We start from the raw sequence: 27,301 nt of genomic DNA on the forward strand, positions 1-27,301 counted from the left end.
CCGACATACTGTGGCACATCTACTGCTGCCTAGAGACCAGAGGTGACATCGAAAGTACTGTATGCCACCCTCACGATTTGATCCACTTAAATGTACACTATAACCTGAAGAGGAGGGAACACTCTTCCTTACCTGCCTATATATGAGCTGAAAGTCTCCCGTGTTTGCGGTGCGGTCAACTCTCCGGTCCAGGATGACTCGTAACGTGTCCTCCTGAACAGCACTACAGAGTCGGGCTGTGATACGGGTGGAGGGAGCCATTGTGGGACTAGCATTGATTTCGATCAGCCATGGACGCAGGTCACGTCCTGAGTAAAACAAACCAAAATATCTAACTGATGATGGTTTTTCTTTTTTCAGAGTAAAGTTACATAGAAAATATTGAAATGTAATTTGTATTAGAATTGAATTTTGTGTTTATTCTATTAGCACATATCATTTTGCAGCTCCTGAAAAACTATTTTAAAATATGAAATACTATGTGTTGAAGCATGCAGTATAACATACTGTAAAATGTAGCGTGCCATTGACAGTGAGCTCATTCTACCTAACATGAAGTCAGCGCCGTAGAGCTCAAAGGTGTTTTTGCGTGACTCCATCAGGTCCTGTGTTGTCTGTAATGCGTGTATGATAGCCTTCTTCATCCCTGGGACTACCACAGCCTGCCACTGAGCTTCCCGGCCCTGGCTGGACAGAAAGGTCCTGAACTGGTCATCTGACCACATGTTGTCTGCTGGGATGCCTCGATGTCGTTGTTTGGAGGGCCTGAGGTGCTTCTGGATGGAGTTATTGCACAGGTGGACAGAGCTGAGACGACAGGGTACAGAGAAATCAAGATTAGGCAAGAAAATGAGAGAATATGGGTGGCAGCTAATTGACAGAGGGTTAGAAGACATGATATGGTGACAAGTGCAGATATTCAGAAATCAGATTATGATTTTCAAAATCAAATATGGATGTTGTGAAGATATTATGATTACTAAAATATCAGGTGAGTGGGAAAACTGCTTTTAGAAGCTATCAAACTGTTTAATTTCAATATCTGATTAAAGTGGCATATGTCTAATTTTTGCTTATTATTTGTAACAACTGTGACGGCTTCTTATTCTTCTAGGCTGTCCTCCACAGCTCATGTGTCCATGCATACCCTTAAAGAGTTGTTGGTCTAAGTAATCGTGTCTCCTGCCCATACTGGCTGTGGAAGGATTCCTTACTCATTCCTTGGATTACAAATCCAGTGTAAAAGGGGATAATCCTTGTTCTGTTCAAATATGCATTTCAGAGTTCAGTGAAAACTAATATGAAGCTTATTCAGCCTGAGTTAGTCAAATCACATATCTGTGAATCTCCCAGATTTAGTCTTTACAATAAAGTAACAAAAACTCTGTAGCAACAGAAAGAGGGGATTTTTTTTTTTCTTCTTTCATGGAACAAGAACTGCTGATTTTATCCTCCATCACTTCTATTGGAATGTAATTAGAAAGAGATCTCTTCACAACCAGTACAGACATGAGAAATGATTACAGCCACTCTGTGTACAGACTTGAATAAATGTAAGTGTATATAACAACATAGCCCCAAATCTGTTAATTACTAATAGTTGTTGCCTTTCGCCACTTTATTTGTATTGCTGCACCACATGAAAATAAGAAACTCTGGACACCTGGATATTTGCTTATGATTTTCATGTAACCACAATACCCCGAATTGCAGCCTAGTTAGAGCAACTTCATCCCTCCTCACAGGACAAATATAACCTTTCGCTTTTAACAGTCACTTGCACAGGAAAATAGCTTAAACCTCACACGTAGGTGTTTTTTTCAACAGAACATTAGATCAATCGTTCAGCCCAGGTGGCAGGATGAACATTCTTCTTAATTGGTGGGGAAGCAGCTTGCAGTTTTGGAACTGATTTAAAGTCTGCTTGGCAGATGTCAAAAACACCAAATACACACAAATTTAAATATACCCAATGGAGATACCTAACAGCCGTTTTCAGGTCATGCATGCACATAAAAATTAGATCTCCCGCCAAAATATATAGCTTAGTCAAAGCATAATCATAACCTATCTAGCCTTTTTTTGTCTCTCACTTCTCCTTTTTTTTTATTTCAATGTTCATTTGGTTTCACATCCCTTTATCAGTATGACTGTCTTACCTGTCCAGTTTATCTAGTGAGTAAGGCTGCGTAGAAAAACGCAAATAGCACTTTTTATAGAACCACACAGTTAGAGGGTTCCAGTCGGTGACCAGAAACCACTGGCGCATGTCAAACTTGGTGCCATGGACCAGCAAGGGGCGTTCCAGGTACTTCTGCACGACCCACTTGCTTTCCTTGATGAGGGTTGGATTAACCTTCACCAGCCTGAGGATCTCATCCAGACGTTTGACACATTTGATACCTAGAAGGCAGACGAAACAGGTCAGCCAGGACTTAGTCAGATATTATGTGAACTGTCTTTTAGTGTCTGACTTCTCACCTCTACCTCTGGACTTTGCTCCAGGTTTGATGATCCAGATGTTGTGTATGCCATCTATGTCCAGCTGTGGCCTGACCTCCCCCAGCCTCTGCAGCATGGCTTTGCAGCATTTGACAAAATGATCACTGTTCTCTACCTCTGCTCCACCACTGAGCGAGGAAGTAGAGAGAGTAATAGCTTAGTGAGATGCTGAAGAGCACTTTGGTTTTATCTCCGTCACACACATACATGGTACTCACTGAACAACAAAGTAATAACTGTCAATAAACTGCTCCCATTCCTCATTTGTCAGTGTTTGTGGTGTTCCCAAGCTCATGTCTATGTCGTTGTGCTCCATAATGTCTAGGAACTCCTGACATACTTTGAGCGCGCTGTCAATCATTTGGGAAAGGACCATGGGTCTAAATTGCCGTTTGTTGCGTCTGCTCTTATCTGAAGGTGGAGAAACAAAATCATGTCGCTCTTTATTTAGATACCTTGAGAAAGTACACTGCATACTCTTGTGAGAAATGGTCATACCCCGAACAGGCCAAATGTTGCAGCTCATTCCCTCTTCTGAAACACCCTGTTCCCTCTCCACAATGTACTTCAAAAGACTGGTGCAGACTGTTCTCCTGTAGTCTTCTACAGAGAGGACAGAGACAGAGAGCTAAGCAGTGCCAGAAATAAGGGAGAAGCTGCTTAAGTGAAAGGATCTGACCAATGAAAGCCTGCTTCTCATCCTGGGCTCCGAGTCTATAACAGCGAGGGAAGAAGGTGTCTGGGTCAGCTGAGTCAAACCAGTGCAGGTTGCTTAGGTTCACACACAACCCGACCTGTGGGAGGAACAAGGAGTAATGATGGTGGATGTGACACTGAACAGCTGTTTTTTGCTGTAAGAAATGGTAATAGCATATAAATGTACCTTGGTGGTGAAGCTGCCGGCCTTTGTGAAATGGTTGGTAATCTGTTCTTTCCGCAAGCTGTTGGTGTCAATGGCATCTCTACGGTTTGTCCAATAAAAATAAACCATTGCATTTCGCACCAGGCGAGACTATGGAATGAGAAGAGGGAAAGTATGAGAGCTAAAATGAAATCTGGGAAACTGTTTAATTTTGCTATCACAAACCTTAAATTTCAAGCATTTTGAGCACTGTAATCAAGGTTAGCACTTAGCCTCATATTAGCCTACATGCCTACCATGAGATCATATACTTCATCTGGATCCTGATATTTTCTGACATCGTCTGAGAAGAAGGGACAATGTTAATCAATGGAGAAAAATAAACATATTCAGAGGAAAAAAGACATATGATTTCTGAAACAGTCAAACTTTGGTTCTAGCTCACTGGCATCGTTGTCGCTGTCACCAGCATCAGTAGGGCTGGCTCTGCTGTCACCACGCTGTGCATGTTGGTTGGGGCGGTGCGTGCGCTGCTCAACCCAGCCTCTGGCCCTCAGTGCCTCCCTGATGACAGGGTAATGGCCCTGGACAGAGAATACCCTATGCATCTGAGAAGAATAAAAGCAGATGCCCCAACAATGGATAACTTCATGGAACAATCAGAAATGTATGTGACCACAAATGTTTTGTGTTCATCCAGTCATGCTAATTGACCTTGACAGCTTTTTCCGCAAGGGCCTTGGCTGTCTTCAGTTTCACCGAGTCGATAACAGGCAAGCTGACAAAACTGTGGCGAACTTTGCCCTCAGGAGGTGCAGCTGACATACACACACATAAAGTAAATGAAAATATACTGTCTGTTCTAATGCTTATTAATGATGATATAAGTCATGTTGTTCATGTAGCTCTATACCAAGAGAATGAGCAACCTCATTAAGCATGTTGGTTATCGACTTGCAGGATATACCTACTTGTTTGCAGGCTTTTGGCTTCATCTTGGTTGCGTTTCTGGACCACAGCTGTGACTTTCTGATCCTTGGATGGGCCTCTAAATCCTCCTGCAGCAATAGCAACATCAGGATTGTTGTCATAAATACAATATATTAGTACAATGGCTCATGTAAATAAGAAAGAAATGTTGTAAGCTTGGCATCACATTCATAACCTTCTTCAGTGAGCAGTCCAGTGCATGAAGGAGGAGAGGCAGGAGAACATTCACAAACATCTGAATAAAGTTCCTTCAAACATAGCATTTGCTGAAATATATCTACTACAAATAATAGTCCACAAATTGGCTCATTAATAAGAACTACAGCTAAATGCATAAAACATAAACCAAATATATGTATACATGATATGCACCCTGTGGTAATCACAAAGACAATGTAACTAAATCTTAAGACTTGACATATTCAGCTCAGAGCCAAAAAGAGCAAAGTCATGAAACTTTAATGTATGGCTTCTGAGTTCAAACATTTGGCCACCTGTCCTGAGTGTGACCTCATGATTAATTCAGCATCTGTGATCTATAAGCCAACTCTATGAATACCAAAGCCAGCTCATACAGTAGTGACCTTTTACATTTCAGCTCATAAATGCATCCACCAGCAGCAAGTCACAACAAAGGCTCAATTCGTAATTTTTTTTGACAACATGAAGTCGTAAAAAAAAGTGTTTGACAAGTAAGTGAGCAGTTAGTGGGTTTCTCATCTGGTTTCAACTGAAAACATAGACCAGTGTTACCTATACAAGAACGTCCAATGAATTTAGGAGATGTAGATGATTCCAATCCTGGGTTATGAATCATTGTGATGGGGCCACCTTTTCAATAACATTTGAAGAAAAAAATAAATTTTTGTGATTTTCAGCATTATTTGTCTGGTCCTTGAGATGTTCAGACAGGGACAATGTTTTCTTTGTTGCTTTCTGTCTCTCACCACGGTCTGGGCATGGTGTGCAGCATTCATCGGTAACATGGTGTCTTTCCCGGCACAGTTGGACAGACTTTCTGAAACCAGTGGCCTCCATACTAGCATCAGCTCTTATTCTTCAGGGGAACCTTTCCTTTTGCCCTGCTTCAAGGTTTGGTCAGACACAAGCCACTGTAGAGGACACAGTAGCATTTATGGGGAAACAATCATATAGGATAAAAGTGTGCACAAATGTTACACAAATGTATCCATAAATAGCAATTAAAACTCTGTAAACAGCTGCAGGCGTCTCTCTCCAAGTGCAGTGGACTATAAAGTAGGTCAAGTTGGTGTGCAGGAGACAGCTTGGCTACACCTGTCAGGTTTGTGCCCAACACTCAGGCAGGGTGTGATACTCTGTCTGATTTCCTTTTGTTACCTGCTGAGCCCTGTTACCTCAACAAAATACATTTTCACTAGAAATCATACAAAATCGTATCTTCTATTTCCCAATAACTCACATTAGCACAGCATACATAACATTTTTTTATCAATAATATTTTTTCTATTAGGCCACCACAAGTTACAAGTCACTTTTCTAAAAGGTTAACTAGCATCACTGACTCTTCAAAACAAACCACTGCCACAGTGTTTTTAGTTAACTGGCAGAGTAGCCAACAGCACCTAACGGTCTCCTCTACTGTAACATTATACATTACAGTAAATCTACCTCATTTTAAGCAGCGCTTTTAGATTATGGATTAGTGTGTGTTCCCCTTACCTGCTGAAGCCCAGAGGTGTGTTGCCGGTTGAGTTTCACCAGAGGAATGTACGGTGGCCCCACTCTCGACCTGTTTAGAGTTGCCATGGCAACCTCAGGGTAGCTCCCGATGCTAACACAGAGAGATTGTTTTCAAGGTTTGTGTAGATACCAAGGTTATAGTATATAAAATTTTATACATGATTTATCATTACCATACATATTAAGCAGACTTTTTATCTTTATCCTGAGGAGTGTGTCTGAAAATTTATTCAACTCCCTTTTTTAAGTTTATCACGTTATTTTGTGGAATACATGAGTTGCTGGGTATTCTGCATAAGATGTTTTTTTTTAATTAGATTGTTTTGACTAAATTCTGGTGGGCCACTGAATTATATTTTTGAATGTGGGATTTTAACTGTAAATTGTGGTATTGCTATTTTCACTGAGGCATAAAATATCTAAATACGTATCTCTCATTTGAAAATGGTATTTTCATTTTATGTTTTTTGTTTATTTCCCTCAGCTCCGTCGCCATCTTGGCTCAGTAACGCGCGCGCGCGGGGGGGGGGGATGATCTGCTCACGTCACGGGGTCACGTGTTGAGCTCCTCCAGCTTTGCCCAGGCAAATCCCAGCTCAACAGTCAAAACACACGTAACTCAACATATACATATGCACATAGAACATACGTACACGTAATAAGCGCACCTTCACGATATAGATGTCACAGCACTCGAAACCAGGTAACCCTAGCAATGTTTTAAACGGTGCCTTTGCAGCCAGCGAAGAAATAACGTTTGTTTCTTACTTTAAGCTAACATGCTAAATCTGTAAAACTTCGTTTAGCTAACCTATGCTGAACCCTTTTGTCAGGTGTCTGAACAGTTACGTTTAAGTCGTAAAATGTGCGGAAGAACAGCTTGTACCCTTGCTCCTAACGAGGTGAGCCGAGCCTGCATCTACAGAGACCGAACAGGGCAGCGGAGACAGCCCCGCTGGAGGGATGGAGATGCGGACAAGTACCGGCCCTCTTACAACAAGAGCCCCCAGTCAATGAGTCCTGTCTTGCTGTCGCAGAGGCATTTCGATGAGGTAAGAAGAACTGGATCTTCCCGTGTATGAATGATATTCATAAACTGACACTAAAGAGACAGACATGATGTGTGATGTATTTAATTTCACATGTCCAGAGACACATCTGACAAAACGTATGTAGAAATAAGAGATACTAATGGATATTATCAACCTGTAAAGTCACCCTGACATATTCTGTTTTCACAGTGAACAGTGAAAAATTATGTTTATTTTGTTAATTCACTTTCAGTAAATTTCAATACGGACACATAACAATATACAGTACTATTTGGTACAACACAGCTAATACAGCTAAAATAATTAACCAGAGACACATCTCTGTCACTGTCATAATAATATGGAACATGGTTTGGATTGCATTATATAGTGTAGTAGTATAGTGTAGATGCTTATGTTATTGTGTCCACTCCTCGTATGTGTCCTCAGAATGCTCCTGTGGATGAGTGTGTGTTGGCCTCGATGCGTTGGGGTCTTGTACCTGCTTGGTTTAAGGAGAATGATCCAAGCAAGATGCACTACAGCACCAACAACTGCCGCAGTGAGAATATTTTGGAGAAGAAATCATACAAGGTGCGCACAGGTTGAGACACTGCAGGGTGACAATCTACTTACCTCTTATCAGCATGCATTATGTATTGGTCTGTGATCACTCTATTTTCTCCCCAAAGTACCCCCTGATAAAAGGACAGCGCTGCGTTATCCTGGCTGATGGTTTTTATGAGTGGAAGAGGCAGGAGAAAAACAAGCAGCCTTTCTTCATCTACTTCCCGCAGACTAAAGGATCCAGTCAGCAGAAAACAGAGGATCATGGTGACCCCACGACCTCAGCTCGCCATAAGGTGAATTCAGAGACGGCGTGCCCTGCAGAGGAGGCCTCCCTTGATTTGACAGAGGTTCATACTGAGTTTTCTATAACAATATCATCATTTCATTCAGAACAAAACTAGAGAGAATGCAGCTATGGCGGAAATTACCATGGCTGAAAATTTCCTGTGTAGGAGAGGAGCCCAGGCAAAAATGTGCATGTGTCCACCAGGTGTGCCTTTAGCATTAAAAATCTTATGCAATATACAAGTGCCTGGTTTCATTTTAATGTCAATGTCAGGTTGTTGACTGGAAAATCATAAAATGACAAATTTTGTTACCAGCAGTATTTTCACAAAATCTGCTAACTTTTACCATTGAACATTAATGACTCTTTTGCTCTTTGCGGTGTGTTGGCCAGGAAGGTGAAGCACCAGGTGAATGGACTGGATGGAGGTTGCTGACTATGGCTGGAGTGTTTGACTGTTGGACACCTCCAGACGGTGGAGAGCCCCTTTACACTTACAGTGTAATCACTGTGAATGCTTCCCAAAACCTGCAAGACATCCATCATAGGTAAGTTCAATTGATGGGAAAACACACTGATTTCATTTGTGTGTGAAATCATAACTTTTTGTGCTTGTCTTTTTTTTTAGGATGCCAGCAGTCCTGGATGGAGAGGAAGAAGTGAGAAGATGGCTTAACTTTGGGGAAGTGAAGTCTCTAGATGCCCTGAAACTGCTCCAGTCTAAAAACATTTTGACTTTTCATCCTGTTTCTTCACTCGTCAACAACTCACGCAACAATTCTCCAGAGTGCCTTCAGCCAGTGGATCTTGGCAGTAAAAAGGTATTAGATTAACTGTGGTTTTTTTTGTTTTTTTCACTCATTCTGGTTGGAACATCTAGCTCCACAGTTGTTTGGCAAGTAGAAATGTTGCAGCTGACAAATCTGATACTTGACCCCTAGGAGCCCAAGCCCACAGCCAGCAGTAAGAAGATGATGAACTGGCTGACGAGCAGCTCACCTTCAAAGAGGAAGGAGTCCAACCCATGCAAGAGTAAAGAAGAGCAAGAATTCAAGGCAGAGACTAAGCGCAAGTCTACAGGAGCTCTTCAGCAGTGGCTTCAGGTAGCCAATAAGAAACAAAGAACCAAGTGAAGATATGAATATATGGACTTAAAACTAGTTTTGAAAACCATTTAGGCCTTATTTTTTCTACATAACTGTTTTTATTGACATGAGAAAAAACACTGTATGTTTCCAGATCTCATTAATAAATGTCAGAAATAAACACAGTATGCTTTATTCAAGATTTTTATTACCCTTATTACTTGAAACGCAGACATTTTGAAACAATGTAGATGCTATGCATTTATCATATTAATAATATAATAATGATGAATGCTAATACTCCCACCCCCCACATTTTTTTTTCTCTTTTCAAAGTTACAGTATGTAAGCTATCTTGTAATCTATAATGCATTTCAAAGATTTAACATAATACGAACAGACAGTTAAAAATCTGATCGACTAAAAGAATGTCAAGCACTTAAACTGTTTGCCAACACGAGCAACTGGCAGTCAGATATGGAGATTTACAACACAACTTTTTGCCTTCCCCACACAATGATTGAGAGGTTTGCAAATGCCTTGCAATAGTTGACAGTAAAAAGAAATGTACTAGCTAATAGTACTCTGTTCTGAGTGATATTTATACTTGAGAAAATCCCATGTCAACTGTTGTACCAAGAGTAATGGAATACAATATAAGCCTCCATTTCTCCAATATAGGAACAGGAATCAATATGCTAGGGACAGCACTTATATCAAGGAGCTGAGTCTGGATTCATATGATGTCCTCAACCTGAGCTACAACTGCATTTATTGTGGCTCCAAAATGAGATGTCTGAGCAAGTCGAGTTATTTTTCCAAAAAAAAAAAAAGAAAAAAATCTGTACACTCTCTGGTGGCCTTTTCATTGAAATGGGTTTTCAGTTCTATGCCAATTAAGGAGAACCAGCAGGCAGCATATCAATGTGATCCACACATGCACCTTCACACATTCTGATCCTTCACTACTTAACCTCTGACTCCCTGTTTATGTATCAGAATTTATTTTTAAGGTTGCATGAGGTAAAGTGAAACCAGGGTACAAGTGTTTTTAACTGTGAAACAAATTTAAGCTCAACACAAAGTAGTAAAATGGGGGAGCAGTGTTTCCTCTTTTCATGCAGCAGTGGCGGGCTGTGACAGAAAGAAAACAACCACCACTGCTTAAGAAACTGATTAAAAAAAAAAGAAATTTGTCCAACTTTACTCAAACACAAACATGTATAGAGATAATGCTTTGATTTACCACTGAAAGTATCCAAATAAAAGCAAAACTGGGTGTGAAAGCAGTGATTATACATGAAACCGAAAATGAGATAAGCCCAAACCACCACCGCTATGAAAAAGTACATGGAGAAACACTGGGAAGTAATAAGCATCATACAAGTAAATGCCATGTTTCCTTCAGGTGTTCTTTGGGCTAGCAGACTCATATTTTATAGAAAATGTGTGTGTTTTGTATACATAAAGAGGTGAGCGCAGCATGTTTGTGTGTGTAGTAGTATACTCTATGAGTGGGGTGCTGCTTGTTTATTGGGCATCAGGGATTAACACAGTGGGCCATGGGAAAGGGGTTTTAGGGATATATAGACAAGGCAAGACAGGATTGTGTCCCCCCCACCCCCCGTTCCCCCCGGATGATCCTCAGAGTCCTCAGCAGCTGCAGGTCTCTGCTGACGGCTTGGCTCGCTCGTTCCTGTCCAGTTTTATCGGCTCAGGGAACTCGTTGTACAACTCCACTTCAGTCTCCTGAAATCAGACAATATAGTTGAGTGAGTGCCTGACTCAGCACCGCCCAGCTTCCATGACAACAGATGTTGAAAAATGTTATTTTTCAACACTAAGGAGAATTGGTCAGACTGCCTGTCATTTTCTTGTTGGCCCCCTGTTACCTGTTTAAGAGCGTTGCGTGCAATAGTCTGGAAGGCCTGCTCCACATTGATTGCCTCCTTGGCGCTGGTTTCGAAATATGGGATGTTGTTCTTGCTCTGACACCAAGCCTGTGCTCGCTTGGTTGTTACCTGGAACACAAAAGAGCTGACGTTACACTTGAAACATGAGACAGATGAGAATAGTTTTTTTTTTTAAATCAAGCTCATTTTAGAATTGTTTCATTATAAAGTCTAAACAAATTTTTTAAAGCCTGAAGAATTGCTTACAAAAACCATACATTTCCTAGAAAAATCAAATGGTGCAAATAAACGTAAAACTGATCATCTGGACCCACCTGTCTGTTCTCCAAGTCAATCTTGTTGCCCAGCACCACAAAGGGGAAATTCTCAGGGTCTCGAGGACTGGCCTGGATCAAGAACTCGTCCCTCCAGCTGTCTAGAGTCTTGAAGGTGTTGGGTGCTGTCACATCAAACACCAGGACGCAGCAATCTGCTCCACGATAGAACGCAACACCTAAGGACTGGAATCTCTCCTGACCTGCTGTGTCCCAAATCTAAGATGAAGATAGAGAAAGAGACAGATTGGAGAAAAGTAAGCAGTGAGGAAGACATGCTATGTTTACATGCACAAAATAATCTAATCACTTTTGACTTCAGTGCTTACATGCCTCACATTGACCACATTTTCCTCATTAACCACGTTTACACCACTTGATTTGGAGTCTGGAGTTATGTGTGTGGAGTAACAGTTAATTTACCACTGGGTGAGTTTTGTTGCATTTTTTATCATTTCTTATCTGACATCACTGGTAATGGGGCTGTTTTCAGGAAGAATAGAAAAACAACCCATTTTAGCAGCCACTCATTCTGTCATCTTAGTGCTCTATGTGTACAGTAAAAAAAACTCTATTTGTAAGCCAAAGTAATACTATAAAGACTGATGAGTTATCCAGATCAGTTAATCAACATACAATTCACTCTGATTTTGACCTTCACTCAACTTACCCAGCATTTACATGATTACAGTATGAATGTAAATGCACTGACAGACTTGCTATCCTCCATACCTCTGATTGAGTTAAATACATCTGTGATAACATAACGACTGAGGTTAAATATACATCTTTTTTAGGTATCACAAGATTTTATTATCCTCTCTTTGCACGGTGTGAATGTTTTAGATAAGAATAACAATATAATAGTGTTGAGACAATTGTTTCCTCAGTACCTGCATTGTGACAAGTCTGTCATCAACCATGACTTCTTTTGTCAGGAAATCTGCGCCTATTGTGGCTTTGTACTGGTTACTGAACTTCTTATTCACATACTGGTTCATCAATGAGGTCTTCCCAACTCTAAAAGAAAAAAAAAAAAAAAAATCACAAGACAATATTCACAACATTCACTGGGCAGAAACAAGCGAAACAGAAAATGTCACTGTGATGAATTGATTGGTGATTCCCAGCAAAGGTTCCTGGCTTGCTGTATTAGAGTAAGCATATTACTATCAGACAAGATTCAATACCCTAACTAAAGTGTCTTCTTTAAAATGAGCAACCAGGCATCACTTCTTGTTATCTCACCCATTTAGCTTTGATCACTCACCCAGAGTCTCCAAGGATGATAACTTTGAGTAGTACTTTCTTCCTTGACGTCATTGTGCCACAGCTGGAAAAGACAAAAACGTAGATTAGAGGGGATACAAAAACTCGTGATAGAAGCACACTAATGCTGGAATTGCTAAAAGAAGATGGGAACAGGTACAGCCTTGCCCTGATTTTGACTCTTTTGATATGGATCAACAGCTGTCACTGACAGATGGTGAGGTCTGTGAGCATCTCAAAATACACTCCAAATAAATGGGCAAATTTTGGGAATATGCCGATTCTGCAATTTTAAAAGTCTCCTTAACTTCTAAAACAAACAAAAAACCCAAAAAATACAATAATTGGGTTTTAAAAATATGCTGCATTGCATTGTACCATGACACACTAAATACAATTCTTGAGGCAAACAATGCATGACTTTATTTTTCAAAATATGTGGAACAATGCAGTGCTGGGGCTGCTGAACTAATATGGCATCTGCTATTTTTGCCACACCAGCTGGTTGCTTTGTTTTACTGTAAAGCGCTGATTTCGTGATATTCATGCTTCTAACATAGTTTAAACTATATTATTTCATTACCAAGTTGCAGTTCTTGTAGATCTATAGAGATGAACAACAGTAGATTATAAAATGGAACACACACCAACTTATTCTATAACATACAGAATTGACCCGTGGATTGTGTTAATGATTACAAATCTATATGGTAATGCATCATGATGATTTACCCTCTGAGATCTGTATTTGTCCTATCAAACAGGCAGGAGTTGCACTTTAATCATTTACATAGACTTACAGATTTTTAGTAAAACTACAAATAAACAGCTGCAAAATCTTATTTGTTAAATGTGGAATACCGGATGCTCTCATTATAGGCCTTAGCTATCCTCAACTCTTCCTCTGCAAATTTAATATCTACTTCCCCCACTTGACTAATTCTAAGTCCTTAATATAAAATATCCCTAATAAATATCTAAAAATTAAGCCCCCCCCAAAAAAACTTTTCGATTGTGTTTTCACAGAATGCCATGCAGAAATGTGTCTTTGCTCATCAATGCAAACCCCTTGAAACTGCAATCAAATTTTGTAAATTTATTATCACTGCACAGAATTTTTGGGCCAAAAATCCATGGCTGATCAAACACTCGCATCTTTGCGCCTGCTCAAGACATCACTAAGCATTTCTGACTTTAGCTGAGTGAGCTTTGTAATAATACACCACCTCATACAGCTGTAATGACCAAAGTCCAAACTCTATAACTGAAGAGCTCTAAATCATAATTCCAATCAGGTTAGACCTCAGAGAAAGCATTACTGAAAAAAGAACAAAAAAACAGTCCTATCCACTCATCACTTAAAAGTGTACAACCTCTAATGTGAACAAAAAGCCACAGCTTGAAAACGTATCAGTACTATTATGAGGCATAGGGCTATTGGTGCGGCTCTCATAATCTGCACCCCATGACACTGTGTCAGGGACCGATCACATGGTTTAAAAACACAGGACTAACGGAACCATGACTTGGCAAGCATGATTAGCACAGTGACCACAATAGTTGGATTCAACACACATACCGGTATAATCCATAGTTGGGATCAATTTGTCGAACTACAAAATGTATAGGTCGACAAAATGATATATAAAGAGTCCTGTCTCTACAGTTTACCCAACGACCATATAGACATCAAAAACACTCGCAAAGGGTTAGCAAAGGAGAATGAGCATTACATCTGGAGATCAATGCTAAGATAGGTGGTAAGCAAAAAACAGAAAACAGTGGAAGATAGTTGGGGTAAACAGTATCATTGTTAAATACAAAATCTTTTCAAAACCATCGTTATAAATACCGTGCCTATTAACACTCACCATATACAATGGCACTTCTTAATTTAAGCTAACATTTAGCTATGCAGGGTGTATTAACAAATGTGAAACTCCGTTAACAACAACTATATCGTTAACATATATCGTTAGTAAAAACCAACAACGTAAAGTCACCACAAACCAACCTGGGCGATGATCCTGTGGTAAAAAATCTCAAAAGTGGACTTTTCCTCTGTCTTGGTTGGGAGCGTTAGCTAACGCGCAGGCTAGCTAACAGGCTAACAGCTCCTATAAATGTCTGCCGTTAACAAAACACGTTTCAAGCGTCGACAGCTAAATTATCTCAGACAGCTAGCCTCGCAGCTAACTCTGCTTATCAAAATAAACACTGCCACTGTCGACGTGTATCTCCCTTTGTGTAACAGAGGCGATTCCGTACAACGGTCTGTGTCGCCCTGTTGCCGTTGACGCTCGCTTTTTCCGTTAAGCTACCGTGCTAACAGCTAGCCGAGCTCTGTCCACTTCCTCCAAAACAAGCTCTGTTGGTGAGCACTGACGTCACGCGCAGGGCACGCCTGGCTGCACAGGACCTGAGAAGTCACACAAACACAACTGTCACCAATTAAATGTTAACATTTCTCTTTATAGCAGATTATATACATGGTATATACAGTATGTGCATACAGCTCTCAGTTCCACTTTGTATTATCTGTTGAATTATTGCTCTACAATCAACAACAACACTGCTATAATTTAGAAATAAAATCTATCAATTTGATGATCACATTATATATACATTATATATAATGTAATCATCAAATTGATAGATCCAGGCCTGTTGCAAGTAAAATGTGTGAGCATTGTGTGGTTGGCCAGCATAATGTGACTTGCTCCCACTTGCTGCTGTGATTGGTGCGTCACTGCTGTCCTTCACTCTACACTTTTACAATCACTATTAGAATATCCTTATGTCAGCCATATTTGCTGTCTGCCAGTGCCAGTGGTGCCACCCAAGGAGAGGTGTTGGCTTGCCATAGCACCTCCTCTTGCTCTCATTTCGCACTGCATGTCTGGTCTGCAGCTGTGGTATTCTATTAGCAGCTGATCTCAAAGAGCCAGTTTACTCATGTATCCAGGGGTGTATCAGCATCTTTCATGTCCTCTTTTGTCAGTTTATAATACTAGTTGGGTATTTGATGATGACCATTGTGGCAAAATTATTGATAACATTGATTTTGATCTTTCTATCAAAATGAATTTTTCCATTTTTATTTTATTCTATGTAGGTAATTTGATGCTGAAAACCTTTCATGCCTCCTTGTGGTTTTTATGGAAATCCTGTTACATTCAAGGCATTTTATAGATTTTTTTCATCCACTTTTCATAATTACATAATTTATTCAATTATTTTCTAAACTACATCCTCCGGACCCAGACTGTATTCTGACACTGAATGTTTTTTTGTTCTGTATCACATTTCATTTACATCTGATTGTCAGCTATATCTCAGGTAATCACATTTCTATTTTGCTGCAAATAAAATGCAAATCTATCACCTAAAAATTCCTGCCCCCTTTTATGAAGTACTGTACCCACTCACTGCTATGGGTGACAGCTAATAAAAGGTTGAGTATGAGATGCTGGAGAAAGACTGTTGATATTTTGACTCAACAGCAAAAGAAATACACCCCTTCCCTCACTGCTCCATCAGAAGCTCCGCCCCCCCCAAGGCAACAACCCCATGGTGGAATCCAGAGCATCTTATATGGCATGGAAATGGATACTCTTTCTCATAGCTGAAGCGAAAGAAACCTTATAAATGTAACATAATCAAACAAATGACTTGTACACAAATATCCAAAACATAACAGAATAAAAACTAGTGAGTTAGTTCTTTAGAGTTTTTAAAAATCTACAGTGACAGAAGAGAAGACCATAGGTAGCTAAGCTAACAAGGAAGGTAGAAACACCAGAAAACTAGAAAGTAAACACAACTACAAAGTAAGCTTAAAATCTGTGGGCAAGCATTTCAACGTTACCAGACAATTTGTAACTATAATACCTGGGACAAATTCTGGTCGGCCACTGTAGCAGTCGGCCAGTGGACCATCAAAACATCCATAAAGTTTTTGAAGTTTTTACTGGACCTGTCAGTGTCTTTACCTTCCCTCTCTGTGTGCCTCTTATTCAGGGTGTAGATCAGAATTGTTTACTCTACCTATAATGCATGATCAGTATCACTGATTGCAGCCATACCCAGCAAAGTATTATTTATCAGGAACGTCTGCTGGACCCCCGTACTTAACTTTCCCCTATGGTAATTCAGGAAAGTTTTCTTAACATTCCTGGAATGTTTTTTAAAGTTTGCAAAACATGTAAAATTCAGGGAACCTTCAGGGAATCTTCTCTGAAGGTTCCCTTAAAATAACATGAGGGAACCTTCAGAAAAATTAACATTCAGAAGCACCTGAAAGTCAATGTTTTTTGGGAACACCTACGGGCTAGATCAGGGGTCTACAACATGTGGCTCACGAGCTACCAGCAGCTCACCCTGTTTTAGAGTAGCTCACCAAAAGGTTCTGAGAATGTATGTACAAACCATGGATGCATAGTACAAACTTTAAACAACACAACTAGACTCAGTAAATCTACTCCAAATGCAACTAAATCAAATACACAGACCCCCCCCCCACCCCCAACACCAAATAATTATTTGTCAGTCGTCAATCAGATGAGTTTCCATGTCAAGTTTGTCTACATCAGACATGCCATGGTAGCAACTTCTCTTTTGTTTTTTTTTCAGCTCATGTTTGTCTGCATATTGGAAAATTAGGTGAACCGAATTAGCTTTTTATAAATTCCTGTTTGTTGTGTACCATTGGATGTACTGTCAACGCTCACATTAATGACTAAGAAATTAATTCCTTCTCTGATTTCTAAGCAGATTTATGGATATTCATTTACATGGTGTTATCATGTGTGTGTTGGTTTTACTGAACCATGATTCCGATGTGATGTCTGAGTTTCATATGTTTTTGATATATTGTTATTTGATGATGTTAAATTATCTTATTCATCTGATTTGTTTTGGAGATCAGTTTGAGCGTTTTGATACAATATTTGAATAAATGTAACCAATAATACAAGAAATAAGTAGCTCTCAGCACCATTTATTCTGTCAAAGTAGCTCTCAGAGTAAAAAAAAAAGGTTGGAGACCCCTTGGCTACATCTTGATTTATTGACTGTGAGCTTTGGTTTTCAAATATGACTTGGGCAATTAATTTTTAGGTGATTTAGTAATGTGATTTTAGCAAAAAAGTCATGGTCGACAATCAACTGAGTATAAAACCCCTGCGATTATAATATAATCCTTATATAAAAACACTCGTGAACGTTTAAAACCGAATGGCCACTGCCGAAACCCGGGATCGAACCAGGGACCTTTAGATCTTCAGTCTAACGCTCTCCCAACTGAGCTATTTCGGCTGGATGCCCTGTTGAAATCACTACACATCTTTTTATTTATAGTTTATCAGAAGCCTGGTGAAAGACGAGTGAACTGGCAGATATCACGGTTGTATATTATGTCGACAGTAAACTGACACGGGTGCCATCAGCAGGCCATCAAAGGTCACTTTCACAGACACTTCACGGTAAACCGTTCCAATATGGACCAAAACACAGATATAAAACGTTTAATGGGATATTATTTAAAATCGTTCTGTCTATCGAAAAAAACTCTCTAGTGCTTGTTTTTCTGTCTGATTTTACAGTCGTTTCAAACGCACAGCACGTTGCAAAGAGCGCGCCGTGACGTAATCGCGTAGGACTGAATGAAGCGTCATCCTTTCTGATGTAGAGCGGCACGGCGGCCTTTCTTTGCTGCTCTACATTTCCCCCAGTTTTTCCGCCCTTATCCCAGTATTTCAGCTCTTAATTTCTTGAACCATGGCTCTGAAGGCGCCACTTCTCGCAGCTTGCCTGCTCCTTGTAGCTGCTCTGGGCTCGAAGGTTTCAGCGGACGGTTTGGTGAACGAGGAGGTGAAGAGGACAGTGGACCTGAGCACTCATCTGGCTAAAATCACCGCGGAGATCGTGTTGTCCAACCAGGGACACTCTGCCGTCCAGAGCTTCATACTCGCGGTAGAGGCTGATCTGGTCCCAAACCTGGCTTACATTGGAGCCTCGGTGAGCTAAACATCAGTGAATGAAACAACGCCAGCACTTCAGGTTGTAGCCGGCTAACCAGCTGTAGCCTGTTAGCTACTCTGTAGCAGGCTACACGTACCTTAGCTTTGCTAAATCCTGCAGCTTTCACGTTTATTTGTTTTGCATTTAAGTGACAACAGCAATGGTGCTCAGGTTAATATAAATACGCTACCATACGATGTGACAACATGCTTGGTGAAGGCATTAAATCACAGGTACCTGAAGTGTGATTCAGTGTGACACTGCAGACAGTGAGTGAGCTCTGAAAGCAAAAAGGCTACAGTTAAGCAACGGTAGCTGCTGTCTCGGGGCGTTTATTGTTAAGTGCAATGCTTTCACATCGTATCAGTTTTTGTGCATGTACCAAAAAGCTCAGATGAGAGAAATTCATTTGAATCGCTGAGGATGTGGGTAAGAAAACGTTAACTTCCGCAGCGCTCCACGCTCTCTCAGTGGCTGAATGACACGTATGCGCTGGGCAGCTCACTTCCTTGTGTGACTGCGCAGACCTGCCCCCTTCCTTTATGAATGAAACTGTAGCAATGATCTGTTTGCAGACAGAATATTGAGTTACGTATTCTTACATAAATGGTCTGTTATGCATTGCATTACAAAGCACTCAAATTTCCTGTATTTTCACTTCTAATGATGCAGACCGAGCGCCAATATCATAAGTAAATTCATTTCAAAGAGAGTACGCTCTAATAAACATATTTTCACAGGTGAAGGGCGAGGAGGAGGAGGATGGCACACTTGAACTCCAACAGACAACAATCCCGGGCCAAAGGTAAGAGATCACTCTTAAATAGTCATCTAACCAGATTCATAACTAAACTGATGAAAACTATGTGTATTATCAATCAAGTTTAATCATATTTTTGATGAGTGTTCCCTCTCCTATTGCCTTTAGCCTGGGATACACAAATCATCCTTTTATAAAAGTACACATTTTTGTCCCACGGTTCCTTTCTTCACCGATCAAATCTCACAACAGAAATCTTCCTGTCAACTGCTTTCTATCAGTCCAGTGACTTTTAATATAAAAACAAATCGATTTGACTGTAAAATTACAACTTTTTTGATGACAAAACCAACTTATTAATAATGATTGATATAAACCATTAATAATGTTTTAGCGCTAGAACCACTCCTTTTCTTAAGACTTAAGATAAAATTGCAAATGTATCTAATCCACGCTCCTGTCATCTGTTCTCATACAGTGGGGACTTTTATAAAGTGCAGCTGCCCTCCAGTCTGGCAGCTGGCGCTCAGCTGAAAGCGAAGGTGGAGATGACTTTCAGCCACGTCCTGAAGCCATTCCCCACACACATCACCCAGGCCGAGCGCCAGCTGGTGGTATTTCAGGGAAACCACTACCTGTACTCACCATACCCGACCCGCAGCCAGACCACACGTGTCCGCCTGGCCTCCAAGACTGTTGAGAGCTACACCAAGCTGGGCAACCCCACCAAGGCAGATGAGATCATTGAGTACGGACCCTTCCGTGACGTGGCCCCATTCAGTGAGGTACAGCTCTGACCAGATTTCATGAGCTTCAGATGAAATCGTGAGGAAGTTGCTGAAATATTCTGTTGTTTGTGTTCTCTACTGTTCAGGACACAATGAAGATCCATTATGAAAACAACACACCCTTCCTCACCATCAGCAGCATCACTCGCACCATTGAGGTGTCTCACTGGGGCAACATTGCTGTGGAAGAGACCATCGACCTGAGGCACACAGGAGCCATCCTTAAGGGCCCCTTTTCACGTTATGATTACCAGCGTCAGTCAGACAGCGGCATCTCATCCGTCAAATCCTTCAAGGTCTGCTATAAAACACAAACCATGTTGTCTGACATGTTTTTACTGATAAGATGATGATGATGAATTTATGTCTTTTCTCCTCAACAGACTATCCTTCCTGCCTCAGCCCAGGATGTCTACTACAGAGATGAGATCGGGAACATCTCCACCTCCCACCTTCAGATCCTGGATGACTCAGTGGAGGTGGAAGTCAGGCCCCGCTTCCCCTTGTTTGGAGGCTGGAAGACCCACTACATCATTGGCTACAATCTGCCCAGCTACGAGTACCTCTACACCCTGGGTGAGTTGATGGCTAATAACCCTATATAACCCAAATAAAGGAGAAAACTTTGTTCCTGGGTGAGGGTTAGGTGACATTTTCTGGTGTCTCACGGCAGAGATACCTCTGCAGGGCAGGCGCTTGACAACATCATGATTTGAACCAACACATCCCTCCTAACCACTGAATCCCAGAGTGTGTTGCTAATGTGTTAATTCATTTTATCTCCTAGGTGACCAATATGCACTGAAGATGAGACTAGTTGACCATGTGTATGATGACCAGGTCATTGACTCCTTGACTGTGAAAATTATCCTGCCAGAGGGGGCCAGGTCAGTGTTTGTAAAGAGAGCTACATCAGGTTGAGTAGTACATTTTTTCTGTAGTTGATACTAATTCCTCCCAATTTCTTCTGCCTTTTCCACTCAGACACATCCATGTGGACACACCGTACAAAATTGATCGTATGCCCAACCAGCTGCACTACACATATCTGGATACCTTTGGCCGACCTGTGCTGGTCGCCACCAAGAACAACCTGGTTGAGCAGCACATTCAGGATGTTGTGGTAAGGCGAATGATGCACAATGCATGTGAATTCTGTGCAGAAAGATTTTTTTAACCTAAGTTTGCAAAATGTGGCAGATGTGCTCTGACAAAGCTCACTTGTGTGCAGGGTTATTAACAACAGGTCCAGGCATTAAGAGCAGGTCCTTTAACATCAGCCACAGAACTGCGGGGTCTCTGGGTTTTCCGGCTCATAGCAATTCTGATGCTGTTAATGTTAGGATTACTTACATGGCTAGACTGTACTCTCATAGTAAAATGTAGCCCACTCCTCACATTTGATAAGCTTCAACCAGCTGCAACCAACAATATTTTGTTTTTTTCCTACTTGATGAAAGTCAGTTTCAGTTTCTACAAGTCAATTTTATTCAAATTTGTACAGCATACAGCCAATCCCTACATCCTTAGAGCTTTGATTTGGATAAGGAACAATTTGTTTCAGCACTAGAAAGTTGGTTATCAAGCTGTCTCAAATGCTGTCACAGTGTATGTTTCAGTTTAGGGGGAAAAACATTTCTTGTAATCAGTGACGTACTTATGCAAAGATCTAAATGATTTTTTTTTTTTTTTTCAACCTAAGGTGATTTGAAAAATCCAAAAAACAAATGTCAGCCTCACTAAATTCGCTTTACGTGTGTGAATTTAATTTAAACTGTGAAAATGTTGTCACACCTAAATTAATATCCTCCTTCTCTTGTATTCAGGTTCATTATAACTTCAATAAGATCCTGATGCTGCAGGAGCCTCTGTTGGTTGTAGGGGCCTTCTACATTCTTTTCTTCACTGTCATCATCTATGTTCGTCTTGACTTTGCCATCACAAAGGTAGGACAGCGTTCATGTTTCTACAAAGCCTGTTTTCTGTTGGCATGTTTATCCTCATGCTCCCTTTCCCGGCTGCTATACTGTATATTTCTATCTTAACTTGGTTCTTTTCACTTCCCTCAAATGGGTTTTCAGTCAGTTTTAAATCTGTTATGTTTGTCTTCTTTGCTCAGGACCCTGCTGCTGAGGTTCGTATGAAAGTGGCCTCCATCACAGAACAGGTCCTGACTCTGGTTAACAAACGTCTGGGTCTGTACAGACACATGGACGAGGTGGTCAACCGCTACAAGCAGTCCCGGGACACTGGTGCGCTCAACAGTGGCCGGAAGACGCTTGAGGCTGACCACCGCACTCTCACCAATGAAATCAGCTCCCTTCAGGCCCGCCTCAAAGCTGAGGGCTCTGACTTGGCTGATAAGGTGAGTGACATGAGTGTCTGAAGTATTGTAACTTAAATAAAATGTATGCGTGCAGTGAGGTTTACCCCCCCTCTTCTGTCTCCTCAGGTCGGGGAGGTGCAGAAGCTGGACGGCCAGGTGAAGGAGCTGGTGTGTCGTTCTTGCCTGGAGGCGGAGCGTCTGGTGGCGGGTAAGGTCAAGAAGGAGGCTTACATCGAGAGTGAGAAGACTCTGACCAGCAGGAGACAGGAGCTTGTCAGCCGTATCGACAGTCTGCTGGATGCCCTCTAAACTACTCCTGCCACACTAGCACACAAAAACACACACATTCAGCACCCCTGCTACAACATACAACCGACTGTCTGTATGTATGAGAATTAAAAGAAATGTGACACAATTCTTAAACATTTTTTTTTTTTTTACCATCCTTGTTCCCAGACATGGACTATTAACATCTCATCCTACAGTAGTGAAGGGTTTATCCAAACACTTGTGCCTTTGTGCCTTGTGATAAACTTGAGGTCACTGCATGTTCAGCTCTACAGCAGCTACATCACAACGTTTGGCTTTTTTGTTTCTGTTTTTGATTTTGATGAGCTACACTTTGTCACAATTTGCTCAGACTTGACTCTTCATTTTCAAATCTGGACTCAATTTTTTTTTCATTCCTAAGTATGTGCGGTTAAGGGATTTTTTTTTTTATTTCTATGAATAGCTGAGGGGCCCAAGTGTTTGCAGTCTCATGTCTTTACTCAGATATGCCATATTCTAAGATTGAATCATTTTTAGCTCTTAAGAATGAAGGTGATAGTCTTTTCCAATCTTAGCTCTCTTGCACTTACTTTTTTTCTACTCGCCCCTGACTGATGTTTATATTGAAAAAAGTTGAAGCTCTGATTCTGTGTCATCCCAAATGCTTGTTTTTGATGTCCCTCAGTCATATTTTCTATATTTTGTATCACTTTGTTTTGTAAGTGGTATTTTTTTTTACCATGAGATTAGTGAATACATGAGATTAGGTTATATGTGAGAAAAGACATGAGAAATGGGACACAAATGTTTGTGAAATGGGCAATGATATGGAAAGCTGTCAAATTTGAAATAAAATGTGGAGAAACTCATGGTTTTTAATGGTTATTCAGATCACACAGACAGTGTATAAAGATCGATGATGGAGTTTTGTGTCTGGCCTCTGACTGGTGTTTTATTTAGTTTAGAGAAGCAGTACCCATGGTTGGTCAAAAGAGGGCACACGTGTCAAAAAAACACCACTTAATTATATTGGAGCCCCCCCCCCCATTAACAATGCTACCCTGCATTTGGACTCTTTGTCAATGCCATTGAATACTTTGCTGACACACAGATAAAAATTTTGTATATGTCATCCTAACATCTCGAAATAAAAATAAGCCACATGTGCGTTGCGACTGGTGTCCCTTTTAAAACTGGCACCTCACAGGGAATTTCCAGCACATTGTTGCCGTCCTTGTTTCAGAGTAACCCCACCTATCACCAGCCGACCTGCCTCGATTACAGTCTGAGCCCAGGACAAACATAAGGGTCAGGCTGAGGTCATCGCTTTCCCTCTGAGGTCACCAGGGGTCCTGGCAGGTCATTTCCTGCTCCATAATAACAGGCCCCGTTCCCCTCACAATGATAATGTTAACATATTGTATGTACCATACAATAATCATTCTGAAAATACACAGCAGGGGGAAAGCAAAGACAATGTCTGTTAGCGCTGATGCTCAATGCTGCTGAAAGGCCACACAATGACTTTTTTTGTTTGTGTGTTTGTACTTGAGGAGACTTGGAGCAGTGGAGAGCCGCAGAGTCTCATTCTCACAGTGGGGCACAGCGGGCGGACTGCTGCTGCCCGCACACATCCACCTCATCACCACTGACTGTGTCGAGCAAACCACTGAGCTCACGACTGCTCTCCGCTCTGCGAGTTTCAATATTAGACCGGCAAGATGGAAAGATTAAATTAGTGGATTTGATCAAATTGAATCAGACCTTTAAAGGTTTTTGGAAATAAATTGATGCACTTGGAAATACTTTTTCTTGAACCTGCATTTTGTCAGTAAGCTTCAGCTCTCCGGCCTGCTCTCCATTTCGGGGTAAAAACTCTGTGATGGAGGTTCATGATAATACAGCAGCAGTTTTAAAATGATTTTGTTTATATGGTATAACAGATGTCAAAAAGTCTGATTCTGGTCTTAACTCAGTTTTAACCAAATACAGCTGAAGTCAGAGGCAAAATACATTTAAACTCAGTTTTGCACTATTCAATGTTAGGATCACTACTTCATTTTTAAGAATATGAAATATCAGAATAATAGTAGAGAGATATTTATTTCAGTTTTTATTTCTTTCATTGCGTTCCCGGTGTGTCAGAAGTTTACATTCGCTGTTAGTATTTGGTAGCATTGCCTTTCAATTTTTTAACTCAGGTTAAACGTTTCCGTTAGCCTTTCACAAACTTCTCACAATAAGTTGCTGGAATCCTTCCTCCTGACCAAACCGCTGTCGCTGAGTCAGGTTTGTCGGCCTCCTTGCTTCCAAATGCCATTTAGCCACAACTTTGGAAGTATGTTGGGGTCATTGTCCATTTGGAAAACCCATTTGCAGTCAAGCGTCAACTTCATGGCCGATGTGTTGAGATATTGCTTCAAAATATCCATATAATTTCTTTCCACGTGACGCCATCTAATTTTCAAAGTTCACCAGTTCCTCCAGCACCACCCCTGTGCTTCATGGGATGGTGTCCTTCAGTTTACAATCGTAATCCTTCTCCAAACATACAATAGTCATTATGGCCAAACTTAAATTAAAACTTAAAAAGGACATTTCTTTTTATCAGAAGCTTCTAAAGCTGTGACTTAATTTGCTGGAATTTTCCAAACAGTCAATTTAGTGAATGTAAACTTCTGACCCACTGGAATTGATAAAGTGAACTACAAGCGAAACATCATCAACAAATCTATCGGTAAGCAATTGTGACTCAAAACAGATAACCTTACCGACTCGCCAAAACTATAGTTTGGTAACATGATCATCTGTGGAGTGGTTAAAAAATGAGTTTTGACGACCTCAACCTAAATGTATGTAAACTTCTGACTTCAACTGCATGTTGTCATTGTGTTTTGGCTTTGTGCAGCACTGTATAAGGCTGCTGCCTCTGAGAATGGGTACTCCTGCTCAGGGGGATGTGATTAATCACGTGATCATCATCTGTAAGTAGGAATACATCGCTTAACTATGTCTCAATGTGTCTTATTCTTAACTTCCGGAGACAAGTTTTTAGTTTAGAGTACTTTTATGTCTAATTCCTTGAGCCTTTGATATGCCAATGTCAAGACTCACCCCAAAATAGGACACATTTGACCCGTTACACTTCATGAAGCCTTTAAAATGCTAATAGAGTCACAGAGCACGTTATTAAGAACAACTTACTAATACTGCGCAGGGCCTTCCTTTGTTCAAACAGCCTCAGTTCTTAATGTCATAGATTCTACAAGATGTTGGAAACTTTCCTTTGAGACTCTGCTCCATGTTGACATGATTACATCATTTCATTTCTGCCCATTCATGCTGCCAATCTCCTGTTCTACCACAATCTGAAAGGAGTTGCACTGGATTCAGATCTGGTGACCGAGGAGACGGTGCATTATCATGCTTGACGTAGAGGATGGTAAATTGTGGCCGTAAAGAGATGCACGTGGTCAGCAACAATACTCAGATAGGCTGTGGCATTCAAACAATGATTGAATCGTAAGTATGCCAAGAAAACATTGCCTACACCATTACACCACCAGCAGCCTGGCCTGTTGACACAAGGGTGGGTTCACGGATTCATGCTGCTGACCCCAAACTCGCTCAGAGTTTACGGTCAACAGCATGAATCTGTGGACCATCTACCATCTGCTGCCTCAGCAGAAATCCGGATTAATCAGACCTGACTACATTTTTCCAGCCTGAGCTTTTGTCCACTGCAGCCTCAGATTTCTGTTCATGGCTGACGTGAAAGGAATCTGACATAGCCTTCTGCTGCATGTTGTTCATTCTGAGATGCCTTTCTGCTCACCACAGTTGTAAAGAGTGGTTATCTTTGTTGTTGTAGCCTTTGTGTCAGCTCCAACCAGTCTGGTCATTCTCCTCTCTGACCTCTGTCATCAACAAGCTGTTTCCATCCACAGAAAAGCCGCTCACTGGATGTTTTTTTTTTTTTTTTTGGCTTTTCTGGGTGAACTCTACAGACTACTGTGCGTGAAAATAACATTTTTCCCCCCCCATTCTGAGGTTTGATGTGAACATTAACTGAAGCCCCTGACCTGTATCTTCATGATTTTATGCACTGCAGTGCTGCCACATGATTGGCTGATTGATTAACTGCATGAATAAGCAGGTGTTTTTAATAAAGTTCTCGGTGAGTGTATGTTTGTAAGCAAGTATCACACTGCAGGACTATCACCTGCATCATAAGGAGACATCAATGAATATGGCTGGACCTTTCCGGTTGTGTCATCCCTCATTAGTTTGTTGATGCATATGTTTCCCTATGTGGCTGCTGTTTCACTGCGAGGACATTGTCTTGTGTGGTATTGGAGGCCTTTCAGTCTTTTCAGTTCCAGCCCTGCCCTCTGGCCCAGGATGTGATTACCGGTCGCAGAAGAACTGCGGTTTATCTGTTGGTGTAAGCCGAGCAGAATGCTGTTTAAACCGGAATTCATGTGCAGCACTGTATCCTGATGTGGCGAACCGTGTGTGTGTGTGTTTGAGGTGGATGGTGGGGTATGTGCAAGGTGTTGGACTGGTTGAGCCATGTGGTTATGCTGTCATGG

General features: G+C 41.0%; 4 protein-coding genes and 1 non-coding gene across 6 annotated transcripts in view; 2 read left to right on the top strand and 3 right to left on the bottom strand.

Moving 5' to 3' along the window:
* LOC111670994 (tubulin monoglycylase TTLL3-like) overlaps positions 1–5,416 on the bottom strand; it is an 8,669-nt gene extending 3,253 nt beyond the window's left edge. Inside the window, exons 1-13 of the mRNA XM_087179784.1 lie at positions 5,302–5,416; positions 4,336–4,422; positions 4,079–4,182; positions 3,810–3,972; positions 3,661–3,707; positions 3,386–3,514; positions 3,182–3,296; positions 3,001–3,105; positions 2,721–2,913; positions 2,482–2,630; positions 2,160–2,403; positions 548–807; positions 133–308 (exon numbers count right to left, since the gene is read on the bottom strand). Coding sequence (XP_087035910.1) covers positions 133–308; positions 548–807; positions 2,160–2,403; positions 2,482–2,630; positions 2,721–2,913; positions 3,001–3,105; positions 3,182–3,296; positions 3,386–3,514; positions 3,661–3,707; positions 3,810–3,972; positions 4,079–4,182; positions 4,336–4,422; positions 5,302–5,392 — 1,863 coding nt within the window. The 5' untranslated portion in view covers positions 5,393–5,416. The remainder of the gene's footprint in view (positions 1–132; positions 309–547; positions 808–2,159; positions 2,404–2,481; positions 2,631–2,720; positions 2,914–3,000; positions 3,106–3,181; positions 3,297–3,385; positions 3,515–3,660; positions 3,708–3,809; positions 3,973–4,078; positions 4,183–4,335; positions 4,423–5,301) is intronic.
* A 1,211-nt stretch (positions 5,417–6,627) lies between these two features.
* hmces (5-hydroxymethylcytosine binding, ES cell specific) lies at positions 6,628–9,243 on the top strand. Of its 2 annotated transcripts, none has more exons than XM_023427940.2 (7): positions 6,628–6,779; positions 6,910–7,128; positions 7,558–7,701; positions 7,800–8,024; positions 8,357–8,511; positions 8,592–8,784; positions 8,905–9,243. In XM_023427940.2, exons 2-7 carry the CDS (start codon positions 6,940–6,942, stop codon positions 9,094–9,096), a joined length of 1,098 nt encoding a protein of 365 aa, XP_023283708.1. In that variant the 5' UTR covers positions 6,628–6,779; positions 6,910–6,939; the 3' UTR covers positions 9,097–9,243. The 2 variants fall into 2 exon arrangements, with proteins under 2 accessions (XP_023283708.1, XP_023283709.1); XM_023427941.2 differs by having other exon boundaries at positions 7,800–7,970.
* Positions 9,240–14,893, bottom strand: rab7a (RAB7a, member RAS oncogene family). The gene is made up of 6 exons (XM_023427942.2): positions 14,559–14,893; positions 12,546–12,608; positions 12,169–12,295; positions 11,276–11,494; positions 10,941–11,069; positions 9,240–10,797 (listed from the first exon to the last, which is right to left on the bottom strand). The coding sequence occupies exons 2-6, from the start codon at positions 12,596–12,598 to the stop codon at positions 10,702–10,704; spliced, it is 624 nt and encodes a 207-aa protein (XP_023283710.1). The 5' UTR covers positions 12,599–12,608; positions 14,559–14,893; the 3' UTR covers positions 9,240–10,701.
* Positions 14,894–17,787: 2,894 nt separating this feature from the next.
* Positions 17,788–17,860, bottom strand: trnaf-gaa (transfer RNA phenylalanine (anticodon GAA)). Its single transcript has one exon. It is a non-coding gene; the product is annotated as a tRNA-Phe (tRNA).
* Positions 17,861–18,207: 347 nt separating this feature from the next.
* rpn1 (ribophorin I) lies at positions 18,208–23,578 on the top strand. Its single transcript, XM_023427977.2, has 10 exons — positions 18,208–18,562; positions 19,306–19,370; positions 19,804–20,110; positions 20,200–20,409; positions 20,497–20,689; positions 20,901–21,000; positions 21,098–21,236; positions 21,940–22,059; positions 22,233–22,478; positions 22,566–23,578. The coding sequence occupies exons 1-10, from the start codon at positions 18,323–18,325 to the stop codon at positions 22,746–22,748; spliced, it is 1,803 nt and encodes a 600-aa protein (XP_023283745.1). The 5' UTR covers positions 18,208–18,322; the 3' UTR covers positions 22,749–23,578.
* The last annotated feature ends 3,723 nt before the right edge of the window (positions 23,579–27,301 follow it).

Source organism: Seriola lalandi, unplaced genomic scaffold, assembly GCF_002814215.2.
Source record: "Seriola lalandi dorsalis isolate HSWRI2012SDOR001 ecotype SW California unplaced genomic scaffold, Sedor1 jcf7180002054864, whole genome shotgun sequence".
Taxonomy (NCBI): Eukaryota; Metazoa; Chordata; class Actinopteri; order Carangiformes; family Carangidae; genus Seriola; species Seriola lalandi.